The sequence below is a fragment of the Bombus vosnesenskii genome, unplaced genomic scaffold (assembly GCF_011952255.1).
Source record: "Bombus vosnesenskii isolate JDL3184/JDL3185 unplaced genomic scaffold, Bvos_JDL3184-5_v1.1 scf7180000013348, whole genome shotgun sequence".
Lineage (NCBI taxonomy): Eukaryota > Metazoa > Arthropoda > Insecta > Hymenoptera > Apidae > Bombus > Bombus vosnesenskii.
In genome coordinates, this window is record NW_022882984.1 from 924,115 (window position 1) to 946,100 (window position 21,986).

The following is a 21,986-nucleotide window of genomic DNA, read 5'->3' on the forward strand; positions in this document are numbered from 1 at the left end:
CGATCCCCTGATTTCCGTTGAGATAATAAGGGGTGATTGGATTTGTATAACACTGGGATTCACAGTATTATAAAGTATATATTTCCAACACTTAGCTACACTGACGTAGAGAAATAAATAGTTAACAACTTGTCGCACGAAGATGCGATAGACATGTACGCTAGAGCAGGGCTCTTGGAAATTAATGTGTCAGTGGACTTAGCACTGTGATGTGTTTAGGAGAGAAGATGTATGTTCGACAACACCGAGAACCGACAAAAGATGTGCGTGAAGTATGCGACTCTCGCGCTATGTGTAGACTGCCGCGTTAGGCGTTAGTTGGTAGACTGTTTGTCGCTCTTTTTTTAATACGGAAGAAAAATTCGGTGTGGGTGTACCCCTGTGCCTAAAGAACGCGGATTCGTTGGTCCCATTTTCGTTAGGAAAAGTGAGGGTAACGAACCGCGGTGTCGATTGGTCATGACCTGCACTACTGCTCGAAGGGATGAGTAGGGAGTCTCCTACCATCGTGGTGCGTAAATGACTGTGTGCGTGAGAAAAACCTAGCTTGTTTTATTACAGGGCTATTCGGATTTTCCTAATGGGTGCATACCCGCTTTCTCCGTGTTTTTAAATGCGACTAATAAACCCAAGGGCACCTCTAAAACCGACTGTGTTTCGAGCATATTTTTAAGCTTTAGCAATTCTTCAAGACAATCGGATTGAGGACATATGGCGAAACAATGCAGAGAAGTGAAAGTTATGGTGGGTCCTTAGGTTTATTGAGGGTCGAAGTGACGTTACGCAGGTCGGTTGTTGTCCGGTCGCGCGGGCTGGCGTGCAGATGTTTTAGGCGGCGTAACAATAACAGAGGTGGTTTAATGAATGTAACACTGTATTAACAGGTTAACATAGAACAATATATTTTACAATAATATGATGAAGATGTTACAGAAATTTGACTCGACTTTGCGATATCTCTAGATAAATTCGTTTGCTCGTCAGATTTGTCGAAGTATCATGTTTGACTCGTCAGAAGGAACTGCACTCCCTTCGATTATTTTCGTCTTTTCTGGAAGGCGACCCCCACTACGTTCGGATCACGCCACATTCTTTTACGCGAGGTAAAATAACGGCCACGAGTCGACGTTTCTGGAGGTCGCCCTGCTTAATGAACCATGCGCTTGCCACTACAATGTTTGTTTGCCGGGCAGCCGCGACGTTCCGTCTGCGACGTTGTAGGACCGCGAGCGACGGTTAGAAAATACAGCCTGTGGTAAGCCTCGTGACGTAACAGTTCCTTAGGACAATTAATACCTGAGATTGAGGCACGTACACAGCACAAGTCCCGGTAGCCCGAGGACCCGCTATAAAACCTGGGTCTTTTCGGCAATTAAGATGTTTGCAAATGGACAGGCAGCTTTTGTCCCAAATCGATCAATCGACAGCGATGTAACGTCAATTCATATCAGAGACCAGGCCATACACCACGGACAGGATGGCACTCAGATACCTGCGTATCCCTGGCGCGCACCCTCGATAGTCTTAAGTGCCTACCAGGGGCCTTGGCATTTTTATAGTTAAGGTCGTTCGGACCAAGCGAGTATTTCCTGTCGTAAATTCCGTCCCTTGTCCTTAGATACCCCCACCCCTAGCTTTCCTCAGACACAGTATCGTCAGTAAGACTTCACTTATTCTGTATCCTTGGAATAGTCAACATATCTATGTCGGTCTCTTAATGTATCGTTGTAACTAAGTCTGACATAACGTGGTTGAAGTGAATTGTGATTTATGTTAATTCAGTGCGTGTTACATTGTGATTGCTGAATTCATAATAAAGTTAATAGTTGTGTTACGACTCAACTATATTTTATTTTCACCAACCAACCCAAAAATTACGTGACAGCGACGTCGATCCGAGGATCTGGGGTACTTAGACCACCACCTCATCGAGGAAGGGAATAGCGCCTTACGATCGGTACACGTTTGAGTTGGAGCAAGTATATCTATCCTCCCGTTGACCGTGGATTCGTTATCGAACCTAAGACCATTATCACTAGCGTCGCGAGTGCCTAATCGCCGCTGTTGATTGTCGAATCGGTAGTGTTCATACTCGTAGTACCAGGCCGTACCGCCGTTATAACACAGCGATGGCCATTCCAATGGAGATCTAGCAAATGCCCACAACTCCTGACGCTATTCCTGACGCTTCTCTGACAAACGTAACTATTTGAATCAGCTTGGGTGACCAAGGAAGAAGGGAAGAAAGATCGTGGACAAGGACAGATTTCGACTTTTTATTTAAAATTTCACATTCACAATTTTTGTCCAATTTGGACATTTGGTAGAATTTTTTATCTTTAATTAATGGTTAATTTTTTATTTTTTGATTATCATGTGAGTGGCTACCCCCAAGGGAGTACCATCTTCGTGTTTGTCAAGATATATCCTTTGTGAAGATTTCGACATGAATCATTCTTTGACTTCTTCGAAAACTCATCGCTGTGTTTACTAAGTCCGAACGTACTAACGGAACGCAAATACATAATTGTGAAAGTCTTAAAAAAGATTTTTAATTTGTAATTGAGTCGTTAAAATATACATTATTCTTGTTAATTTTCAAATAATTCAATAGTTTTTAATTCTAATCTAATCTTAAACGAAGGGTACTAAATATACCAGAGTGGTTCTGTGGGCATTCGAATCAACTCTAAAGTTCCCAGATCTCATAAAACGTACATGTACGAATAAACGGATACCTGTGCACCAAACCACTGCGTGCACCAAACTAAATGCAACATATACGTATGGACATACATATGATACACCGTATTAATATTTTGTTACTCCAATGTGGCTCGCATCCCTCCCATGAGATTTCTTCTCAGTTCTCCCCTATACGTTGGCAGCACTGCCAAACACAATCAACTTATATCGGTTCAATTTTGTGAGAGTAAAACACAACATAACCTTTAATGTTTGATAGTTACATTATCGTTTTGCTTTATTTCTATATTTTTTAAAACTATAAATTTGTTTAAAATATAAATTTGATATAATAACAATCATTAAAAACTTGTTTAATACAACTTTTTATCAAATTTGTCAGACAGAATATTAATAAACGTTAGCAAAATGTCGGAAGACGAAGTAGAAAGCTTTGAAATCACGGATTACGACCTTGAAAATGAATTCAATATTAATCGTCCCAGGCGTAAATTATCAAAAAAGCAACAAATGCTTGGTTAGTTCTTTGTTTCAATAACTATTACGTCTATATATAGTATAATATTAAACTTATATTTTTTTCATATTTCATATTTCAGGTATTTGGGGCGATGATAGCGACGAAGATGAATTATCTGCTAGACCATCGTTTAAAACATTTGATAAAGGACCAAAGAATTATACGACCCCTGTAAATTTTGTAGCAGGAGGTATTCAACAAGCTGGAAAGCCTAAAGAGGAGACAGAGGACAAAGATGACGATGAAAGCGACAACGAGAGTAAATCACAAAAAGAATTTCCAAATAGTTCCAGGTAAATTTTAGATAGTAAGACTTATTTATTTCATTTTATAATAATGGTACAAGTATTCTAATCGGTAAACTTTCTTTTCGCCGATAGTTCTGAAGATGAAAAGCCGAGTTCTGTGCATCAACGTACGTCGTTTTCGTTAAATACGGATGGGGATATTGCGGGTTTACGTAAAAAGAAGCATAAAGTAAATCCCTTATTAATGCAAAGTGGGATGGGGAGTTGGGAAGTCTATACAAAAGGTATTGGTGCCAAGTTGTTGCTACAGGTATATATAAAACAATAATTATTTTGTTGATACTCCCATACAGATATACTTATATCTGCTGTTCTGTTCATTATTTAGATGGGTTTTGAACCTGGAAAAGGATTGGGTAAACAGTTACAAGGAATAAGCGCGCCAGTTGAAGCGCATCTGAGGAAAGGTAGAGGTGCGATTGGTGCTTATGGACCGGAAAAAGGTCCTAAAGTTGCAGAAAAGAAGAAAGACGAAGAAATAGAAGAAGGGAAAGACCCCAAAGCTAAGTTATCACAGTGGAGGAAAGGAGATGGAAATACTGCTAAGAAAAAAGTAAATTATATATATCGAAGTGTTGATCAAGTTTTGGAAGATGGGAAATTGAAACCTAACAAAAAGGTAAGAATATCCAACGAGATGAGTAGGGTTAAAGTTATAGATATGACTGGACCGGAACAAAGAATTCTCAGTGGATATCATGCTATAGCTGGGGGTCAACAGCGACCCGACGAAAACGTCGTAGTTACCGATAAAAAGTCCAAAGTTAATTTTGCATTGCCAGAACTTCAGCATAATTTAAACATACTTGTGGATATGTGTGAGCAAGATATTATACAAAACGATAGAAGGACACGGCATCTAAGCGATAGAGTAATTGCGCTAGAGGCAGAAAAGAAAAACTTGTCTAAAGTTATAGATCAACACGGTCAATTAATAGATACGTTAGAAAACGTTCTTGCGATCGTAGACAGATTGATGGATGAAACAAATCAATTAACGTTACAAGAAACTGCGGACGCTTTTAAAGATTTACAAGATAAATATTACGAGGAATATAAAATGTACGAACTCGGTGAATTAGCTAGCAGTTTTGTTGGTCCAAAAATAAAAGATTGTTTAATTAGTTGGAATCCATTGATGCAACCAAAACAATGTATTAAATTATTCGATCAATGGAAAAGTATCTTAGAGAGTGGTAACACCACCACTCTTCAGACAAGAACTATGCACCCGTATGATCATCTTGTCTGGAATTCGTGGATGCCATCAATCAGAGGTGCTATACAGTAAGTAGTCTGTTTTACAGAAAATTCGATCGTTAACATACTCGAGTAGTACTACGTATATGTATATTTACCATGCCCTTCTTTTTTTTTTTTGTAGGCAGTGGACATGTAGGCAGCCAGAACCACTAATTGAATTAATAGAACATTGGATCCCATTACTTCCAAATTGGATATTAGAAAATATTTTAGATATGCTAGTTCTCCCCAAACTTACCTTGGAAGTAGAAGAATGGAATCCCCTTACTGATACAGTGCCTATTCACACATGGATTCATCCTTGGTTACCACTTTTACGTACGTATGCATACAAAAATTTACCATTAGTTATACGAAAACACAAAGGAACTATTTCAGTAACGTTATATTATTATTATTATTATAGGAAATCGTTTAGACACTTTAATATATCCAATAATACGACGTAAATTAGGATCCGCATTGGGTGGCTGGCACCCATCCGACAGGTCTGCCAGATTAATGTTACAACCATGGTCCAATGTTTTCGCAAAAGGAGATATGGAAGCCTTCCTAGTGAAAAATATCATCCCAAAATTGCAAATAGCACTTTCAGAATTTGTTATAAATCCCCATCAGCAACATTTAGATCAATGGAACTGGGTATATGAATGGAAGGACTTACTTCCATCTCATATAATGGCAGGCCTGTTGGATAAATTCTTTTTCCCTAAATGGTTACAAGTTTTGGCCTTGTGGCTAAATCATTCTCCTAACTATGATCAAGTTACAAATTGGTATATGGGATGGAAAAGTATGTTGAGCGAAAAAATATTGGCCGAACCGCTGGTAAAAGGTGTGTGTTCAGTATAAAATATTTTGAATTTCCTCTAAACAAACAAAGTCATCAATTTATACTCATACGCTTATTGACTTACAGAACATTTCAAAAAAGCGTTAGAAATAATGAATAGAGCAGTTTCCGTGCCACAGAGTCACCAACCGGGTGCAATGGAACAAGTTTCCTATTTAACGAGCTTAGAAAGAAGTCAACCTACTATGTCACAAATGCCTTCAACAGCTCAACCAAGAATGGAGGTACGATTTAGTTTTACCTACCTATAATAAAGTGAGATGATTATATTACCGATATTATGTTAACTTCGATTATAATATTATGTTCTTTCCTTTGCAGAGGCTCGCCGAAGCAGTTAGGACAGCATCGCAAATACCTCACGGTTTCAAAGACCTTGTTCAAAAGAAGTGCGAGGAAAAAGGTATATTGTTTATGCCAATACCGAATCGGTACAGGGAAGCAAAACAAGTTTATAAAGTTGGTAATGTCCAAGCTTATATAGATGGAAATGTTTTATTCGTTTGTCACAATGGCATGAATTGGATGCCAACACATCTAAATGCTTTACTAGACATGTCTGAACTTTAGGAATAATTGTAATTTTAATATAATACACAATTAATATTTAACAGATGTGTATAATTATTTTTCTTGTATATATGTTGCGAAATATATTACAAGATATAATGCTGAAAAAATTGTATTAGATTAAGTACAATCTAATGAATAAAATTGATTGTCATTTTTTTATATTTAAATTTATTATATTTCTTTATAAACCCTTTCTTATCTATCGTTATTTGTATCTGATTTACTTTTATTTTTTACATAAGAAAATTGGATTTCTTGAAAAGTTTGAAATTACATTTATGTCGACACATGTTCAAGTACGAAATGAACAATCAACACAGTATAATGATAGCAAATATTCAAATGCTTAAAGAAGAAATTATATTTAAACTTCTTGGAATGATAAGACTTTTCTTCTAGCCAACAAACACGAACCTCTCTGCTCTCTGTCCTTGTATAGCTTTACTTAGTCAATGACATTACGGCTACAAGACGTTGTACCGTGCGAGCAGAGAACATCTCTTTTCTTCGATGGTACTCCCGGCATTCACGTTTCACGAATGCAGTCCCTCGTTCGCGAATGTTTGTCTTATTGACCACTTCTGTTCGAAGCGGTCGAAGTCGAACGCGTGTAGGCGCCCCTGGTTATCCTACTACCGAGACGCAGCTATAAAACTCCTCAATATGGAAAGTTGCACGTGATCCTGCGGAGTCGTACGTATGTACCTACAGAGTCGCCCAATAGGCACCGTGTATCAACCACTACGATATGTGCCGGTCTTGTGTATCAACCATGGGCGCCACCATGCGCGAGGTACATGGATTTCCAGACTTATTGTTAGCTGCCCCATAGGCCATAAGGTCACTACGTGATCGACGTTACTACGTATGTATATACTCACGTGTGATGATCCTTTAAATAAGTATAAACAGATTTTATAAAATTACATACGTGTTACAGATGTATGCACCCTAGTAAAAACGAATTGCATATTTTATATAATAATTTGCATATGATAAATAAATAATATATTATTCTGCAAGACTTAATTCTCGACTATCTCGCATCAAAACGAAATAAAAATAAATGAATTGTTCAAAGTCATCTTGATTTTATCAAATTTGTATAGTTTTATTATACGTTTCAGATATCTTTGGACGCAGCTGAAACAGAAAGCAACTGAAACGATTTTGAGTTCGTAGTTCGTTTTAACAACCCTAAGAGGAAGTAAATATATATCGTAAAGAATTAATAAATTAAGTGAAGGAATACTTAAACAGCACAGTGATGTTACATCTTTGACCAATCGATTAATTTCGGTCGAACTATTATAATCTCTGAAATAATCTCGACTCTTCCCTTTCCGATATCGTAAACACATTTTCACATTTTCGCATAGCAATTACGACAAGTGCATTCGCAGGTGCGACAAACTGAATATGTAATACGTAGTTGGAACCATAAGTGAAATCAAAGCTATTTTTGTATTCCTCCAATGAACCATGAGTTGGACTCTAGGTGACGCCTATGGCACCACTACCAACGAGTTTGCGTCTCATACTCATACACGTAGAAGACTGGTCCTGTAAGAGGATGGACATCTCTCGCCTACACGCCTAGCAGATCCGTGCTCTCGGGTGTCGAGAAAATTTGCATTGGACCGGAGTGTGTCTGCCTAGTAACTGGCTGGCTTTGCTGCAACGGACTCGTACGGCCGGATTCGTGAAACGGTCCCTGCACTCTCTTTCTCTCGTTCTTTCATTGTGTGTGTGTGTCCATGATACGTGCATACGTGCACGCGAGCACTTGTCGAACTGTCTGCCAGATCTTAACGTCTATCGTACGAGAGACAGTCGAGGTGAAGTTGTCGCCTCGCGAAGGGAAATATTGGGCCGACGATCGTTCTCGTTCGAAAAATAAAATAGCACGTACAGAAAAAGAATGAATCGCGTGTGCATCGTCGGACATTCTTCGAAGCGCTTGTAATATTTTTGAAGTCGCAGGTATTGTCATGTCGTCTTCGAGCGACGTGTCGAAGGGTTCAACTTTTTACGCTTTTACCTGACATTGTCACATTATAAATTCCAAATATCGCGACCTGATATATGATTCTAGGTTAACAATTATTTCAACAATTTGAAGTCTCTATTATATTTGCTGGAAAGATAAGTTTGAATCTAAGTCAAAAACCAACTTAAAATATATTATCGAACCGGGGTATCCGATGGGTTATGAGTAATATGTATTGCATTCTCTTAGGATTAATGCGGATTCAATTTGAAGGAAGCGAGGTTACTTGAGCGAGGCAACCACTTAATGGCAGCACCATTCAGGTTGCGCCATCGTATCGCGGTGAATGAAGTCTCCTTGATAACAGGTGAAAGAGTAAGCCAGCATCACGACTCGCCGCGTTCTCAGTCGTGATGCTTTTACGCTCTTCGAGGATCAAAGTTTCCTGGAACAGAGAGTAATTGCGTTTCACTTACGATTTATGCGTAAGTGATTTCACTCGCATCATCCTTTACCGGGAAATTTGTATATGCGTATACAAAGTTTGTCCTCTTTCCATTGTTTATAACGAAACTTTGTCTATTTAATATATCTGAGGATATACGGAACATTCCGTAGTTTTTATAGAAACAATAAGAAATGAAATAAAACATGACATTCGACAATTGCGACTACAGTTTTATAGTAAACTTGTTTTCTTTTTTGCCGCTCGAAACAATCCGATTTGCAAATCTAACGGGCTCGTAAGATAATTCTAAGGTTGATTTAAACATTCCGCTCATTTTCTATTCCTAATCGTGTAGTCATGTAACAATTACTAACAGTTGCGTTACGATCTTTAGTAAGATTAGTTGATAATTAACTTCTTTCGCGATAAATTTGCAATTTTAGATGTAAATTAATCTACGAAAACAATCGTGTGCTCGTACATATTTACTAGTGTGTATGTACACACTATCTACATTGAGTAGAACCGGTCTAGATGCGAGGGAATTTTGAACGTAACGTACGATAGATCGATTATTTAGGTATTAATGTCGTGGCAGATACGAGCAACGTTTAAATAGTTCCTAGAGAGGTCGACGGCCTGCAATAGATACTATGTACATATATACATTCGTAGACATATGTATGTTTTCAGCAAAACGTGATCGCGCCCAAACATTCCAATCCCACGCAAATCGCTATCCCTAAGTCCCTCCGCGAAATACCAAGTACATATTCATAGAGACAGCAAAACGTCAGAACAATTTAGCGATCGTTTGGTTGGATTGGCCGTAATACTGTTCCTAAATAGGTAGAAAGTTATTTTTAATACCGAAACTAACTCTGCGACATCGATCGTTCGTTCGAAATGTTTTCGGATCCAAAAAAGGTGCAAAATGTAGGATATTAATTGTGGATGGCTCAATATTCGATTGCAATCCGAATCTTGAAGATAAATCAATTGCAATTGTTGTCTTAGGTTATATTAAAGAAACACTGTCTTCTCTATTGTCAAATGTTGGCCAATGAGGTTATGAATAACCATGGGACAAAGCATCGATATAGTTAGATTTTCTTCGGAACGAAGTACCACCGTAGCAAAGAATACTAGTATAGGTAACGATGGTATAATAACGATAGTGGTTACGCGTCTAGTTCGTCACCGACAGAATTACAAACTCGAAATTTGCGTGTCGTCCATTTTCTAAACTGAGCGATTAGTCTTATATAACGTATGGATAAATTCGGTGGATGATTTACACGACTAACTATTTCAAGGAATTAACAGACGCGTGACTTATCGTCGCGTCGATCGTGGGTGTTGCGACGAGATTCGAGGACAGGGAGATTTATAAGATCTATACATTCTCGAATTGCCAAAAAGAACATATAGTACTATTGTGGTACGAATAGCGTAATAAATCTATCGTACATAGTGATTTCCAAGGTATTCCTCGAATAAATTGAAAGCCGTTCCTAACCTATACAGAGCTACTTCAGTTTGCAATTCTATTTATTTTTATTAGAAAATTCGTGCGATTCTCGTTCACATTACGTTTCCTTGCTGCAACTGCTATGTCATAAATCATGAAAATTTGAAATCGTATAAAACAAGAGAGGAAAATTGCATCGCTACATGATATTGCTAAATAGGTTAGCAATGGAAATAGCGAACGCACACATGTACGAGATATTGCAAGAAGTTTAATGCGAACAACGCATAATGCATATCTGTATAAGATATGCTCGACAGGCTTCCTTTAGCCTCGATCGTCATTTTGTTCTTCTTTCTGCATTATCTGAAAGGCCTCCCAGGTCGTGGCTCCTACTATGTACATATAATGTACTGAACCAGTATTACAGTGTTCCACGAACGTGCCTCTATGCGTTGCATTGCGTTGCGTTGCGTTGTGTGCGCGCAAGTGTCATTTATGTACACCGTAGATGTGACTATTCGACGTGAAACGATAGCGAACCATGGGATTGTTTTAGAAACAAACGGCATTTTGCTCTCCGCTTTGCATATCGTTATCGCCTATTGCAGCTTATGTTTGAAACGCAATTCTTTCCTTCGTCTATTTTTGAAGAAAAATATAATAAGAAAGGAATAAAAGGAAAGAATTAAGCGTATCCATATTTTTACGAATCAGAATTTAATCGTCTGTAATTAGAGAAAATTTACGCATCGTTTATACGAGCAAATTAACGTTCAGATTCAAATATACGAATTCATAGCTAAGTTTTTATCGTGTAACGTAGTGAATTGTTCATTCGCGTTCACAATAATTTGCATGCATCTCGGATACAGAACGAGCGAATGTCAATTCCTATTATCGGAATTACCGTAACGAGAGCACGTGGTGGGAATAGTTATCGAACTTATATTATCGGATCTATTAGATCATCGGTACTGTTTTATCTATCGACGTATCTACACCGTGAACGAAGTTTTACCGTATCACACATGAAAATTGGAAGGGAACACGAGTCAACGGAGACAACGCAATGCATAATATTCAGCTAAGATTACATAGCAGTGTAAATTAGAGAGAATGGAATCTTTCTAGCTGTTATGCTTGAATATTCGCATATGGGTACTTACTTCGACTACGTTAGACGGTCATAAGGACGAAGTTTCGCGAATTTGGTCACCAGCGAGTTTGTCCGGTCAAAATGTTGTGGATAATTCGGAGGTTTTTTGCGGATGAATGAGTCAGAGGGGAAACGTTGGCACGCCACGGGTGAACGAACACCGAGAAAGCACCCGGTGTATCGAACCAAGCAACAGGTGTGACTCGTGTATCTCCGCTGGGTACATTACGTGAATAATCCTGCTGGTCGTTACGTTGGCAGGTGTACGTAACCGCGTTCCGTCTAGAATCGCGTATGTCTCCACGGGGAATGACGCGAACGATCGCTTTCTGCGATATTATTATTTCATTGCACGAACTACGTGTCAGATCAGCATGCGCGAACTGCATCAACGTTTTTATAGATTCTACCGCTAGATATCGTATCGTTCGCGCACGAAAAACTCGATTACATCGACTCGCGAGGTATCAACCGTCTCGGTCGACCGTTCGGTCCGTAACAACTTCGGATAAGTTCGATTAATCTTCGAGGCTTACCTCTGTCCGGTAAAAATTGGGGGTGTGGTTCTGAATTACGATTCCAAGAAATTTTGGTAGAGAAGAACCGATGCCAAAGATTTCTCTCCGACGACAAGATATGGCAACTAATTAAAATTCCGAACAATAAGTTCGGGATCGCTGCTGATTCGTAGCACGCACCTGTGAAGCAAGGCGAAACGCGCAGCAAGAACAGAAGCAAAAAGACGGGGTGATGTCCGATCGAACGATTTTCTCTGGCCCTTTAATCAAGAAGGAGGAACCCGCAACGACGTAGCGCGTAATGAGTAATGACATCTGGTCGGTATAGGGCGGGGCTAACAGGTCCCACGCGGTCTCCATGGTTATGCGTACATGTTTCTACGCGTACACCAACACTATCGTCCGGTTTCTGCTCGTTCAAACACTTACGACTCGGTTTAAACGACCTCCATCCGTGCGACTGCTTCTCTTCTCGTATATACGCTGTTCGTATCGTATCCGTGTGTAAAGCTTCGTGCAGATTTATGAGATTAAAGTTATTTATGCGATGCCCGAGTATGAAGCGGAGCCCCTGTTTTGTTCGAAAAAGTTGATTAATTTAAATATTTCGTTGGCATAGCGATTTAAGACTTCGAATAGAGGAGTTCGATTCAAATTTTCCCTGGCTATTTGTTAGAGACGTTTCTTTCTAATTAAACTACGTAACGTTTGAAAATCGTGTATCGTAGTAAATATTATTATAACGCAATCGAATATTATAATACAACGATATTTACATCGGAGGAATTCCATTAACATGGTCGTTAATATTCACCAACGTATTTGTCTCAAAGTACGTGTTTCTGCTCTTTGAATCGTCGTTCTTTCAACTTGCGACGCAAGGAACGCGCAACGCGTCCCCGTGAACTTTCCGCCGTTTCCCCATGAAATGAAATATTTAAAAAACCGTCTCGTCGGCGAGTTAGCTGGAAGGATCGAAACACACCTTGATTTTCATAGAGTTTATTAGCTAACGTGGCTCGATTGCGTAACAGTGAGAAACGCGTGAAGCGCGATTATAAATCCATTTCATAACGTTGACTGTTAGTGCCAGATACAGACGTATACGCGTGTATATCGAAAGTGCAATATGTTCGCGTTAAAGCATCCGCCTGCTAAATACGGTATAAGCGTATCTTACAATCATACCGAGTGATACTGTTGCAGCGTTTCAGCTTTGTCGCTGACGTCTGAATCGTAATTGCGTACGAAATATTATAGTCCGCGAATAGGGTTTTCCTAATACGGCTATACCTTCTATGGAGAGATAAACTACCCTACATTAGGACGTCTAACATCCTCTCTAACATCTTGTATAGAGGAACGAGCCGGGTTGTGTAACGGTTTAATAACAAGAACTATATTGCCGGCGTAAAAGAGCGAGAATATGCTTGCTGCGCGTGATCCTTCGTTCGTGTTTTATAAAAATACATGCAACTGGTCGTCCGTGTACGGAAATATTTCTTGCCGTTTCGTACGTTAATTGACACCACAGATTGCGCACCCTACGGTGGAATATCTCTGCCGTTGAAAAAAAGAAAAAAGAAAAAAGAAAAAAGGATCGTATTCATCGACGATGGATCGTAATTTGCGACGAAGGAACGAGGTGGGAGGGTTTTTTCGCGAGGACCTTTGTTACCTTTTCGTCCGCTTATTAAGGCGTGCGTGCTAAGGACACTGTAAAATTCTGCGAAGCTCGTTTACGTACAGTGGATCGTCAATGCGTCTTGCGAATTTTCGAATTTACGTTACACTGCCGAGCAGATGTTGGTTTTGTTGGAATTCGATACGTTCGCCTTAAAACGCGCAACATCGTACGTTATCCTGGTTAATTTGCGTCGTGTAGGAATCATGTTAAACGTTTCCACGGACAAGATATCTATGTTGGTCGAAAAGGTTATGCGCGAAGGAAGGGCGAGAAAGTGGTCATTACGAGCGAATAGCCGCGTCGAAGTTGTGAGAACCATAGTGTCCCGTGACTGCGTTATTAAGCAAAAATATTGCACCATTTTCAGAGCATTAACGAACAAGTTTTACAGGGGAACGTAAACCGTGGCCGGCTCGTATATTAAGCTGGTTTGAACGTTCTATGAACGAATACGACAAATCCGTGCTTCGGTTCTGACCTTCTTTGGCGCGACAGCGTGGGCGCATTTACTTCAGACGGAATTACAGTCTGCACTTACTCCATCTTACCTCAGTCATTTCAGTATAAGTAACTGCAATCGTGAACCGTGACCGCTGCTCGTATCATCTGGTTTACGTAATTACGTACGGATACACGCATACGCGTACCCGAATACACAGAACGTGGAATCGACGAGTAATACGCCCGGAAATGACCACCTCTCGGTGGTCCTACGATCACGGAATTTAGAATTCGTCGAGAATATAGGAAGAAACTGGTTTTACCTGAATCACGGTTTTACCATTGGAAAAGGAATCGATCGCACGTTAGTCAGGACATTGTTACAAGTTGCTACGTTATCTGGGAACGTTATGTCGCCATCGCCGGAAGTAGTAATTCCAATTTTCGCGTTCAAGATCGAGAACAGGACGTTTAAGATTTTGCAATTTTTACCGCTATTTTCCGTACCATTATCTACTCGAGCAAACGTCTATATCAACTTCCTTGGCATTTATTCGAAGCTGATACTTTGATTTATTTCACACACACAGACCGTCTAATCGTTATACTTGTAACAACATGATGTAACAGAAAGCGTACGATTTTAATCGATCGTTTAAAGTACGTTGCATCGATAATTGCAACGTATTTCTCGTTTTTCGATCGTCCTTCGATCGTCGTTGTTGCGTCTTCGAATGGACAGATGAAATCTAATATACGGATCATTCAAGTACAATATCATAGCGAGGAAACTTGGTCAAAAGCCAGGGAATGTAAATCACGTAGATAGGTTGATCTTTCTCTACGCGCAATTGTAGCGGATATGCAAAACTAGAGTAAAGTGCCAGATGCCGTTTAACGATTGGAACGAGCGCGATTCAGGCTACGTATTACCTTTGCGCTCAATCACGTGCGTCAGTATATTGTAGCGTAGTAAGTTGTTTTCATTGGATATTTATATTCGTATTCTTCTAGGATAACATAATCTGTACGATGAAATATCGGTGGAATCGTCGATTGAATCTCATTACATTTTTCTATGATCCTCGACGGGCACTTTTAACCACGTTTAACGTCGTTTTCTCGTCGATGTTTTGATTACCTTCGTCATCTTCGTAACTGCACAACGCGTGTCGTTATTTTATAGATCTGTTACAACCAAAGTATCAATGGCATATCAAAGTGGTATAACCGAAGCATTTAATAAAAAGTATCGTCTTGTCCTCTCGGATAACACGGTTTTCCGATATTCTGAATCGTTTCGATCGCATTTACCTATCGTTCGTCTCGTTTGTATCGAAACGTCTGTCTCGTTTCGAGCAAAGAAATGACGGCGCGTTAGGCTGTTCGTACAATCAGGCCAATAGAGTCGCATATATCGTAGTTTTCCTACTTGCCCAACGCGGATATCGCGTTACGTACATAATGTCGAGTAAAAGTACTCGCAGATGCTTGAACCCTTATCGTTTATCAACTGATTTAGCCGTTGTTGAAAGAACTGTGACACGGTAACGCGTTTTGCTTCCGCATATGTTGTGGCACGCTTATCGCATATGGAAACCTCCGCATAAACTACATCTCGTTCGTGAAACTCTAGACTCGTTGTTTGTATAGTTGTAGGGATTTTTATAAAAGCGAGTTGGCGTCGATATCGATGCAGGATAAACGATATCTGACATTTCTCAACCATGACGGATCGGTTTATATTTTGCAAGGCAAATAGCACTTGACGCGTTTGCGTATTGCAAAATTTTACAAATATACGAATCTCGTTGCCTCGTCCACTTGGCGGGCCACGCTCCAATTCGAATCGAAGCACTAACATGATTTGTTTAACACGTTTTCTGCAACAATTTATTACATCTACTGGTTTATATTCGCCGCTATTTAACGCCAAGTATTTACGTCGCATCGATATAGCAATAGCCGCGCGACTCCCGAAAATTTTCTCATCCAATCGCATCGTTCGTGTCGTTCACAAATCATAAACACGTCCCTGCGATAAAATTATGCGCTCGCCTTATCCACTCGTATCGCGTAAATTACGAGTCAACGGTAGACCGGTTTCGGTCGAACTGAACCCGAAACGAAAGAGAAATGTTCATTTTTTATATTTGAAATACGAGAAAGTAAATTTCTGGAATGGCTACAACGCTATCGCAACTGGCATTCGAATCTAATTTGGCAAAGCGAAGAGTTTGTACTTTGACAGGATTCCATATTTTTCATTTACTTGTCATAATCCTTACTGAAAAAACAAACGAACAAACAGAACCTGAACGATCGATATTCGTTGTTCGTATAGAGTATATCCGTAATACGAAAGCAACGATTTCTTTTGCCGGCTATATTGGCGAAACCGGTGTACTTGGTAGTCACGTTGACTCGATTCATTGACAGAAAGATCCGAATGAGCGTTGGAAATGTCTGAGGCGCGGCGACGAGCGCAAGCGGTTCTCGTTCGGCGGAGCCGCCCGCGCATCGGCTCGGCCGCGCCGAAGGGGGCCGAGATTGGCCGAGGCCGAACGAACGCGGACGAATAGTCGGCTCGAATCGCACTGCCGCGATGCATCGGTTCGAACGCGCGCACGGGCTGGCTGTCTCGCTTGTCTCCCTAGTGCGTCGTTCGAGGTTCGTCCTCTCTCGTTTCTCCGTTATCGCGAATCGCGACGGCGCGGTGGCGTGTTCGGGTTTTCGAAAATACGCGCGCTACCGCGACCCGTCACCGACACCGGCGTCGTCTCACCGCGCTCTCGCCTGACGTTTCCGACGTCACCGGTAAGCCCGCAAACATTTTCCCCGAGTCCGACTGAGTGACTCGATGAACTCGTTGCCCGCGTGACACTTGAATACGATCGTCGACGCGCGCGCACGTCGCGTTATCCATCGACCGACACGCGGTTTCGAACGTCGTTCGTGACAGAATCTCACCGTGCCTCATCACGCTTCGAACTTTGTGCAACGTTTCCACGCGAACCTCTTGCTGCGTCCGCGTAATCGTGCTATACGTCATCGGGGGTTAAACGACGAGCGACGAAGGAAGACAAACGCTTGGAACACCGAAAGTGTGATATATGTGTCAATCGTCGAACTAACCTTTACGTTAGTGCATGCACGTGCCGCGTGGCTGTCTACGACTTGAAGTTTCCGCTGTTATACGAAATACGCGCCGATTAGCTACGCGAGGACCACAAGTTCTAAAGTTCTGTTTTAGAGGGGAAACGGCAAAGGGTCGATAGATTGACAAAGTGAGAAAAGCGCTCCCAGAACCAGGCCCGTTATGGATTCCTATCCGATGGTGAGTCGTTTCTTGATATCGTTGCACATCCTTCTCCAGGTGTGTGAATACGCTGACATCATCGCATTTTTCTCGAACGCGTTCAAATCGCCGCCGGTGTTAACTTCCGCCATGTATGCATACTGGAAAAATTCCAAAGTTTATCAACCCTGTCGAATTCGACATTTTGTAATTTGCCTGTATTCTCGTACTTTCGTAACCAACGATCTATCTACGTTTACGCATTTCTACCAAATTAAATTTGCGCGTAACATACGCATATACGTTGAATATACGGATTTCTAATACAGTGATCAGGTAATATCGCGAATGTACGATTTCACGGATCGTACAAATTTCCGATCGTACGTAAAATAATCGAACGATCGTGGAGATGATGAATCGAGTTTCTCGTTAGCGTTCTCGACGTTGTTACGTTATATACGTTTGTTTTATCATGTTCGTCGTCGTTTTAATTTGCACGGTAAGAAGAAGAATAGGAAACGTCCATTACCAGCCTACTACTTTACCGGAAAACATAAGAATATAAATACGTTCGTAGCTTTGGGATAAAAGAGACGATATATTTTCGAGGATAATTATACGAATTTCGTAGACCACACAAGACGGACAACATCGTTCGATTTATAACTCAAAGTAACTCGGATATGTCGAAACGAAGTTTAACTACCTAATATACGTACAACTCGGCGTACCGTAACTACTAGATTAGTCAAATTTCAAACAAATTGCCGGTCGTTTACTCTAGCAACCGGTTTCGAACATTCCGATCGTTAAATTTCGTCGAATCTGGTAAAGATCGATTATCGAAAGGCAATGTTGCTGCGCGTTTGCAACGAATAAAGACATTTCTTATTATTGGTAGCGAGCATTGGATCGGGACAGCGAGAGTGCTATTATGTCATCAAGCGCGATAGGCACAATGAGTGCCTAAGGATCGGATATTTTCATAATCGTGAACGGAATGACAATAATGACCGGCGTATGTTACCGCCTCTGGAAAAGGCCATTAGCGAGCCGTGCAAATGTAGCAATTCGCGCGTCACCGCAAAAACAAGCCGTCGTTCGGGAAATTGCGATTCATCGCGCGTAACGACCGTATTTTGTTTTCTTTTTATTTATTAGTTTTTGGAACACAAAGCGGTTCTGTTTTTTTTTGCAACAAAATTTTCTTTTTACAACTAGTCCGTGTACAAGCAACGTTCGACATTTCTCTAAGCGAATCATCGAGATGCACGAGTTGCCACGTGCGTATTTGGCCGTACGCAAGAAGAAGACGCATCGTACAACCGAGATCTTTAAAATTGCGAAACGTTGAAAGCGAAATCCGAAGGACGTTTAACGGACCTACCAAACGTCCGTATTTCTCGTCCAAATGTTCCTTCTAATTTGTATAAAATTTTCCACGGAACAGTCAAGATCAAGGTGACTCCTCGAATTTCGGAGGGAGCAGTTGGCAATTAATTGGAAAATTATCGCCGTATCTTTGCAACGTCGCTTCGCAATAATAAGGCAGATACATCGAAGGAGCAAAACGCGAAGCGAAGTCGCGCTCGGCTAGTCGCTGCAACCGCTGCGGATGAGCTCTCCGGATTGAGCGGCACGATAATGATCTTTCCACGGTGTTATCTCGATCCTCGCAAACTCGCTGCCAGAGAATACCACGCGAGTTCGAATTTCCTGCAAATTATCCACTTCTTCGCGTGCATTTCGTTCGTAAACGCCAGATATATATTCCTCGACTTCTTAAAAGTTGGCTGTTACACGCGACTAAAATTGTGTCGTTGCTCCTCGCGACCCCGGAGAACCAGATCTCTGGATTTAATACGAAGATAACGATCTGTTCGAGTCCTTATCTCGATCTTTGTTACCCCGTTGAAAGGAACGCTACCGATGTTCCACTTTTAACCAAATTATCGTCTTCCTCTTTGGCCTCTTCTCAATTTCATCGATAACGCGAGATGCATATTTTACGGTTTCTTAAAAGCTATCGTTTACAAGGAATAAAAGTGGAATCGTTGTTCGTGGCGATCGCCAACGACGAGATCTCTAGATTTACCGGCAGGATAACCATCTTTTCTATAACGGTATCTCGATCCTCGTAAGTTACTATCTGTAGCGAATGAATTTTCGATGCTCCGATTTCCTACAAACTACCGACCCGACGTCCGCATTTCCGACGTCCAGTTTTATCAGCCGCTCGTTCCTTGACTTTCTAAGACATCACTTTTACGTAGAACGTGAACGCGATTACGCTCGTAGTCCGACGTTTATATCGGAGGATCGTTTTACTATGTTCGGTCGGCCGATTAATTAATGCACATAGCAAGCAGCGGTACATGATTTATCGCATAGCCGAGGCACGTTTTAGATAAATTACGCGTTACGGGAATTTAAGAGGCGAAAGCTTCGGTAGATTTTCGGAAAATCCAGATTGACGAGATATGGAATTTCCCAGCTTTTCGTTCGACCGTTCAATTCGCGATACGCCGTGGCGAACGATTTTGTCAATAGGCGGTCGTATCACGTTCTTTCGTTTTGTCAACGTGTTCAAAGCACTTGGCCTATATCGTTTTCTTATCGTTTGGACTTGCAGCTTTAATTTTGCAGTATCGTAAACTATTATCATCAGTTTATTAATGAAAACAACGGTTATTAAACACGAACTAATTGCAACGAACTAGACGATTAATTAACGATTCTCGTCAACTCGAAATTCAACGTTCTCTTAACGACGCTAACAACACTATCTCGACAACGCAATCCGCACTCTCTGACTTCTCAACTCATACTGCTGTTAATTCGTTTATCGTCCCCGAGCAAACCCTCGTCTTTTGTCTTAGCCTCGTATCTCTTGTCTCAGCCCCACTACGCACATGCTCGGCAACCGCTTGTTTACAATCCGCACGACACCCCGCAGACTCCTCGTCCACCATACTACAATTTAATAGAAAAATTGTATCGATTAGATATTTAGTTTCGTTTTTATCCCAATTGAAAAATGCAAGAACAAGACGCGCATTTCAGACGTATTTTGTCGTATTAGGTCAATCCCATAAGTTCGTGCCGTTTTTCGAGCGGTTATATATGTTGTTCTTTTTTAAACACCTATGAATCGTTGTCTTAGGTATTTTCAGGACATTCGACATCTCTTGAACCGTCAAACTTCGCGATTTTTCAACAAGATCGCGAATTTTATCTTCGTCTGTCTGAGGAGCACGCCCGGAGCGTTTCTCGTCTTCTAAACAGGAATTCCCAGCTCTAAAACGTTGGAACCACTTCCTACAGGTGCGAGATGAAAGCGTACATATGTTTTTCGTGGTTCGATTGTTACAGAACTTCCTTTCCGAAATTCATATAACGTGAAATGTGGAAAATGGATACGCATTTCACTCGTGATTTTTTACCGTTAGAAGTCACTGTGTTCGCTATATTACGATCTCATACCCACGAAAATCTGCTCTAGCCTGTTCTCGATCAGCTAAGCTCAAGCGCATTGGTCCCTTATCGCCGTATGTTTATAAATCGACACATGAAATGTATACGCAAAAGTTGGCACGAACTTATGGGATGACCTATTATTAGGTCGTCGGAAAAGCTTCTTTCGTTTTACAAGGAAATAGTGGATGCACGACGTTTTTCCTTTTATACAGGGTGGTTGGTAAAAAGTTTTCGTTTCAGGCTTTGTTTTGGAGAAAATCGACTTTGAATTTTCGCTCGGTACGCGTGCGCTTTATCGCGTCTCGTTATAACGGATCTCACTGTAGATCGTTGTCTCGATGGAAAAATTTAAAAAAAAAGAAAAAAAGAAATGTTTGTTCTATATTTTCGACTTGTTTTTTCGCGTAGAATCACCCCTTTCCGCTTGTACCAAAGCGCGATCTTTAATATTCGTATTAATACGCGGTAAATTATCTGTTCTAGGAATTTCATCGCGATCGCGATTACTTTATTCTTAAAAATTCGCAAACTCGAGGAAGATAGATCGTGAGAATCTTTAATTTCTATACCTGGTTCACGTATTCGGCTTTGATAAATCTCCTTTCGTTATTCCTGTCGCTGTTTATTAGGTCGTCGGAAAAAGTTTCTTTCGTTTTATAAGAAAATTGCGTTCTATCGTTTTGTTCTATCGAAATAAAGATCACGACGTTCGATAGATTAGGTTTCCCGTTTGTATAAAGACGCGTCGTTGTAAAAGACGTCTCTGTAAAAGAAGACACTTTTCAACAATAACAGCCTAATATTATTTGCAAAATTAAAGGCAAGAACGCATCGCAAGCACGCAAGAAGTTACGTGCCGTATATGGAAAGGCATCGTGAAAATTGGTTTGCCGAATTTCGCTCTGCCGATTTTTCATCGAAAGATGCTCAACCACCCGACCGCCCAGTTCAAGTCGACGAGTCTCGTATCAAGGCCATTATCGATTCAGATAGTCGTAGAACAAGTGAGATTGCAGAGAAGCTCGATGTATCGCATATATGTATTGAAAAAAAAAAATTAAAACAACTTGGCTGCGCGAAGAGACTCGATTTATGGGTCGTCAGGCTGAGGAAATTCGTTTAACGCGACGCGTTAGCATCTGCGATTCGCTTCTGAAACGCAACGGAATTGATCCATTCCTGAAACGACTGAAAATTCGATAGTCCGTAACGAAGTTAATGGGAAAGATCGTGGGTGATGCGAGATGAACCAGCCCAGACGACACCGAAAG

General features: G+C 40.8%; 2 protein-coding genes and 2 long non-coding RNA genes across 5 annotated transcripts in view; 3 read left to right on the forward strand and 1 right to left on the reverse strand.

Moving 5' to 3' along the window:
• The first annotated feature begins 3,114 nt into the window (after nucleotides 1–3,114).
• LOC117236338 (tuftelin-interacting protein 11) lies at nucleotides 3,115–6,315 on the forward strand. The gene is made up of 8 exons (XM_033499181.1): nucleotides 3,115–3,223; nucleotides 3,306–3,519; nucleotides 3,607–3,784; nucleotides 3,863–4,821; nucleotides 4,919–5,115; nucleotides 5,204–5,632; nucleotides 5,717–5,874; nucleotides 5,972–6,315. Exons 1-8 carry the CDS (start codon nucleotides 3,115–3,117, stop codon nucleotides 6,218–6,220), a joined length of 2,493 nt encoding a protein of 830 aa, XP_033355072.1. The 3' UTR covers nucleotides 6,221–6,315.
• A 433-nt stretch (nucleotides 6,316–6,748) lies between these two features.
• Nucleotides 6,749–7,480, forward strand: LOC117236280. Its single transcript, XR_004493831.1, has 2 exons — nucleotides 6,749–7,088; nucleotides 7,351–7,480. It is a non-coding gene; the product is annotated as an uncharacterized LOC117236280 (long non-coding RNA).
• A 669-nt stretch (nucleotides 7,481–8,149) lies between these two features.
• On the reverse strand, nucleotides 8,150–16,269 carry LOC117236279. Of its 2 annotated transcripts, none has more exons than XR_004493830.1 (2): nucleotides 11,302–16,269; nucleotides 8,150–8,658 (listed from the first exon to the last, which is right to left on the reverse strand). It is a non-coding gene; the product is annotated as an uncharacterized LOC117236279 (long non-coding RNA). The 2 variants fall into 2 exon arrangements; XR_004493829.1 differs by having other exon boundaries at nucleotides 8,150–10,527.
• A 275-nt stretch (nucleotides 16,270–16,544) lies between these two features.
• Nucleotides 16,545–21,986, forward strand: part of LOC117236278 — a 65,220-nt gene continuing 59,778 nt past the window's right edge. The window contains exon 1 of the mRNA XM_033499085.1: nucleotides 16,545–17,274. The gene's annotated coding sequence lies outside the window, so the exon portion shown is untranslated. The remainder of the gene's footprint in view (nucleotides 17,275–21,986) is intronic.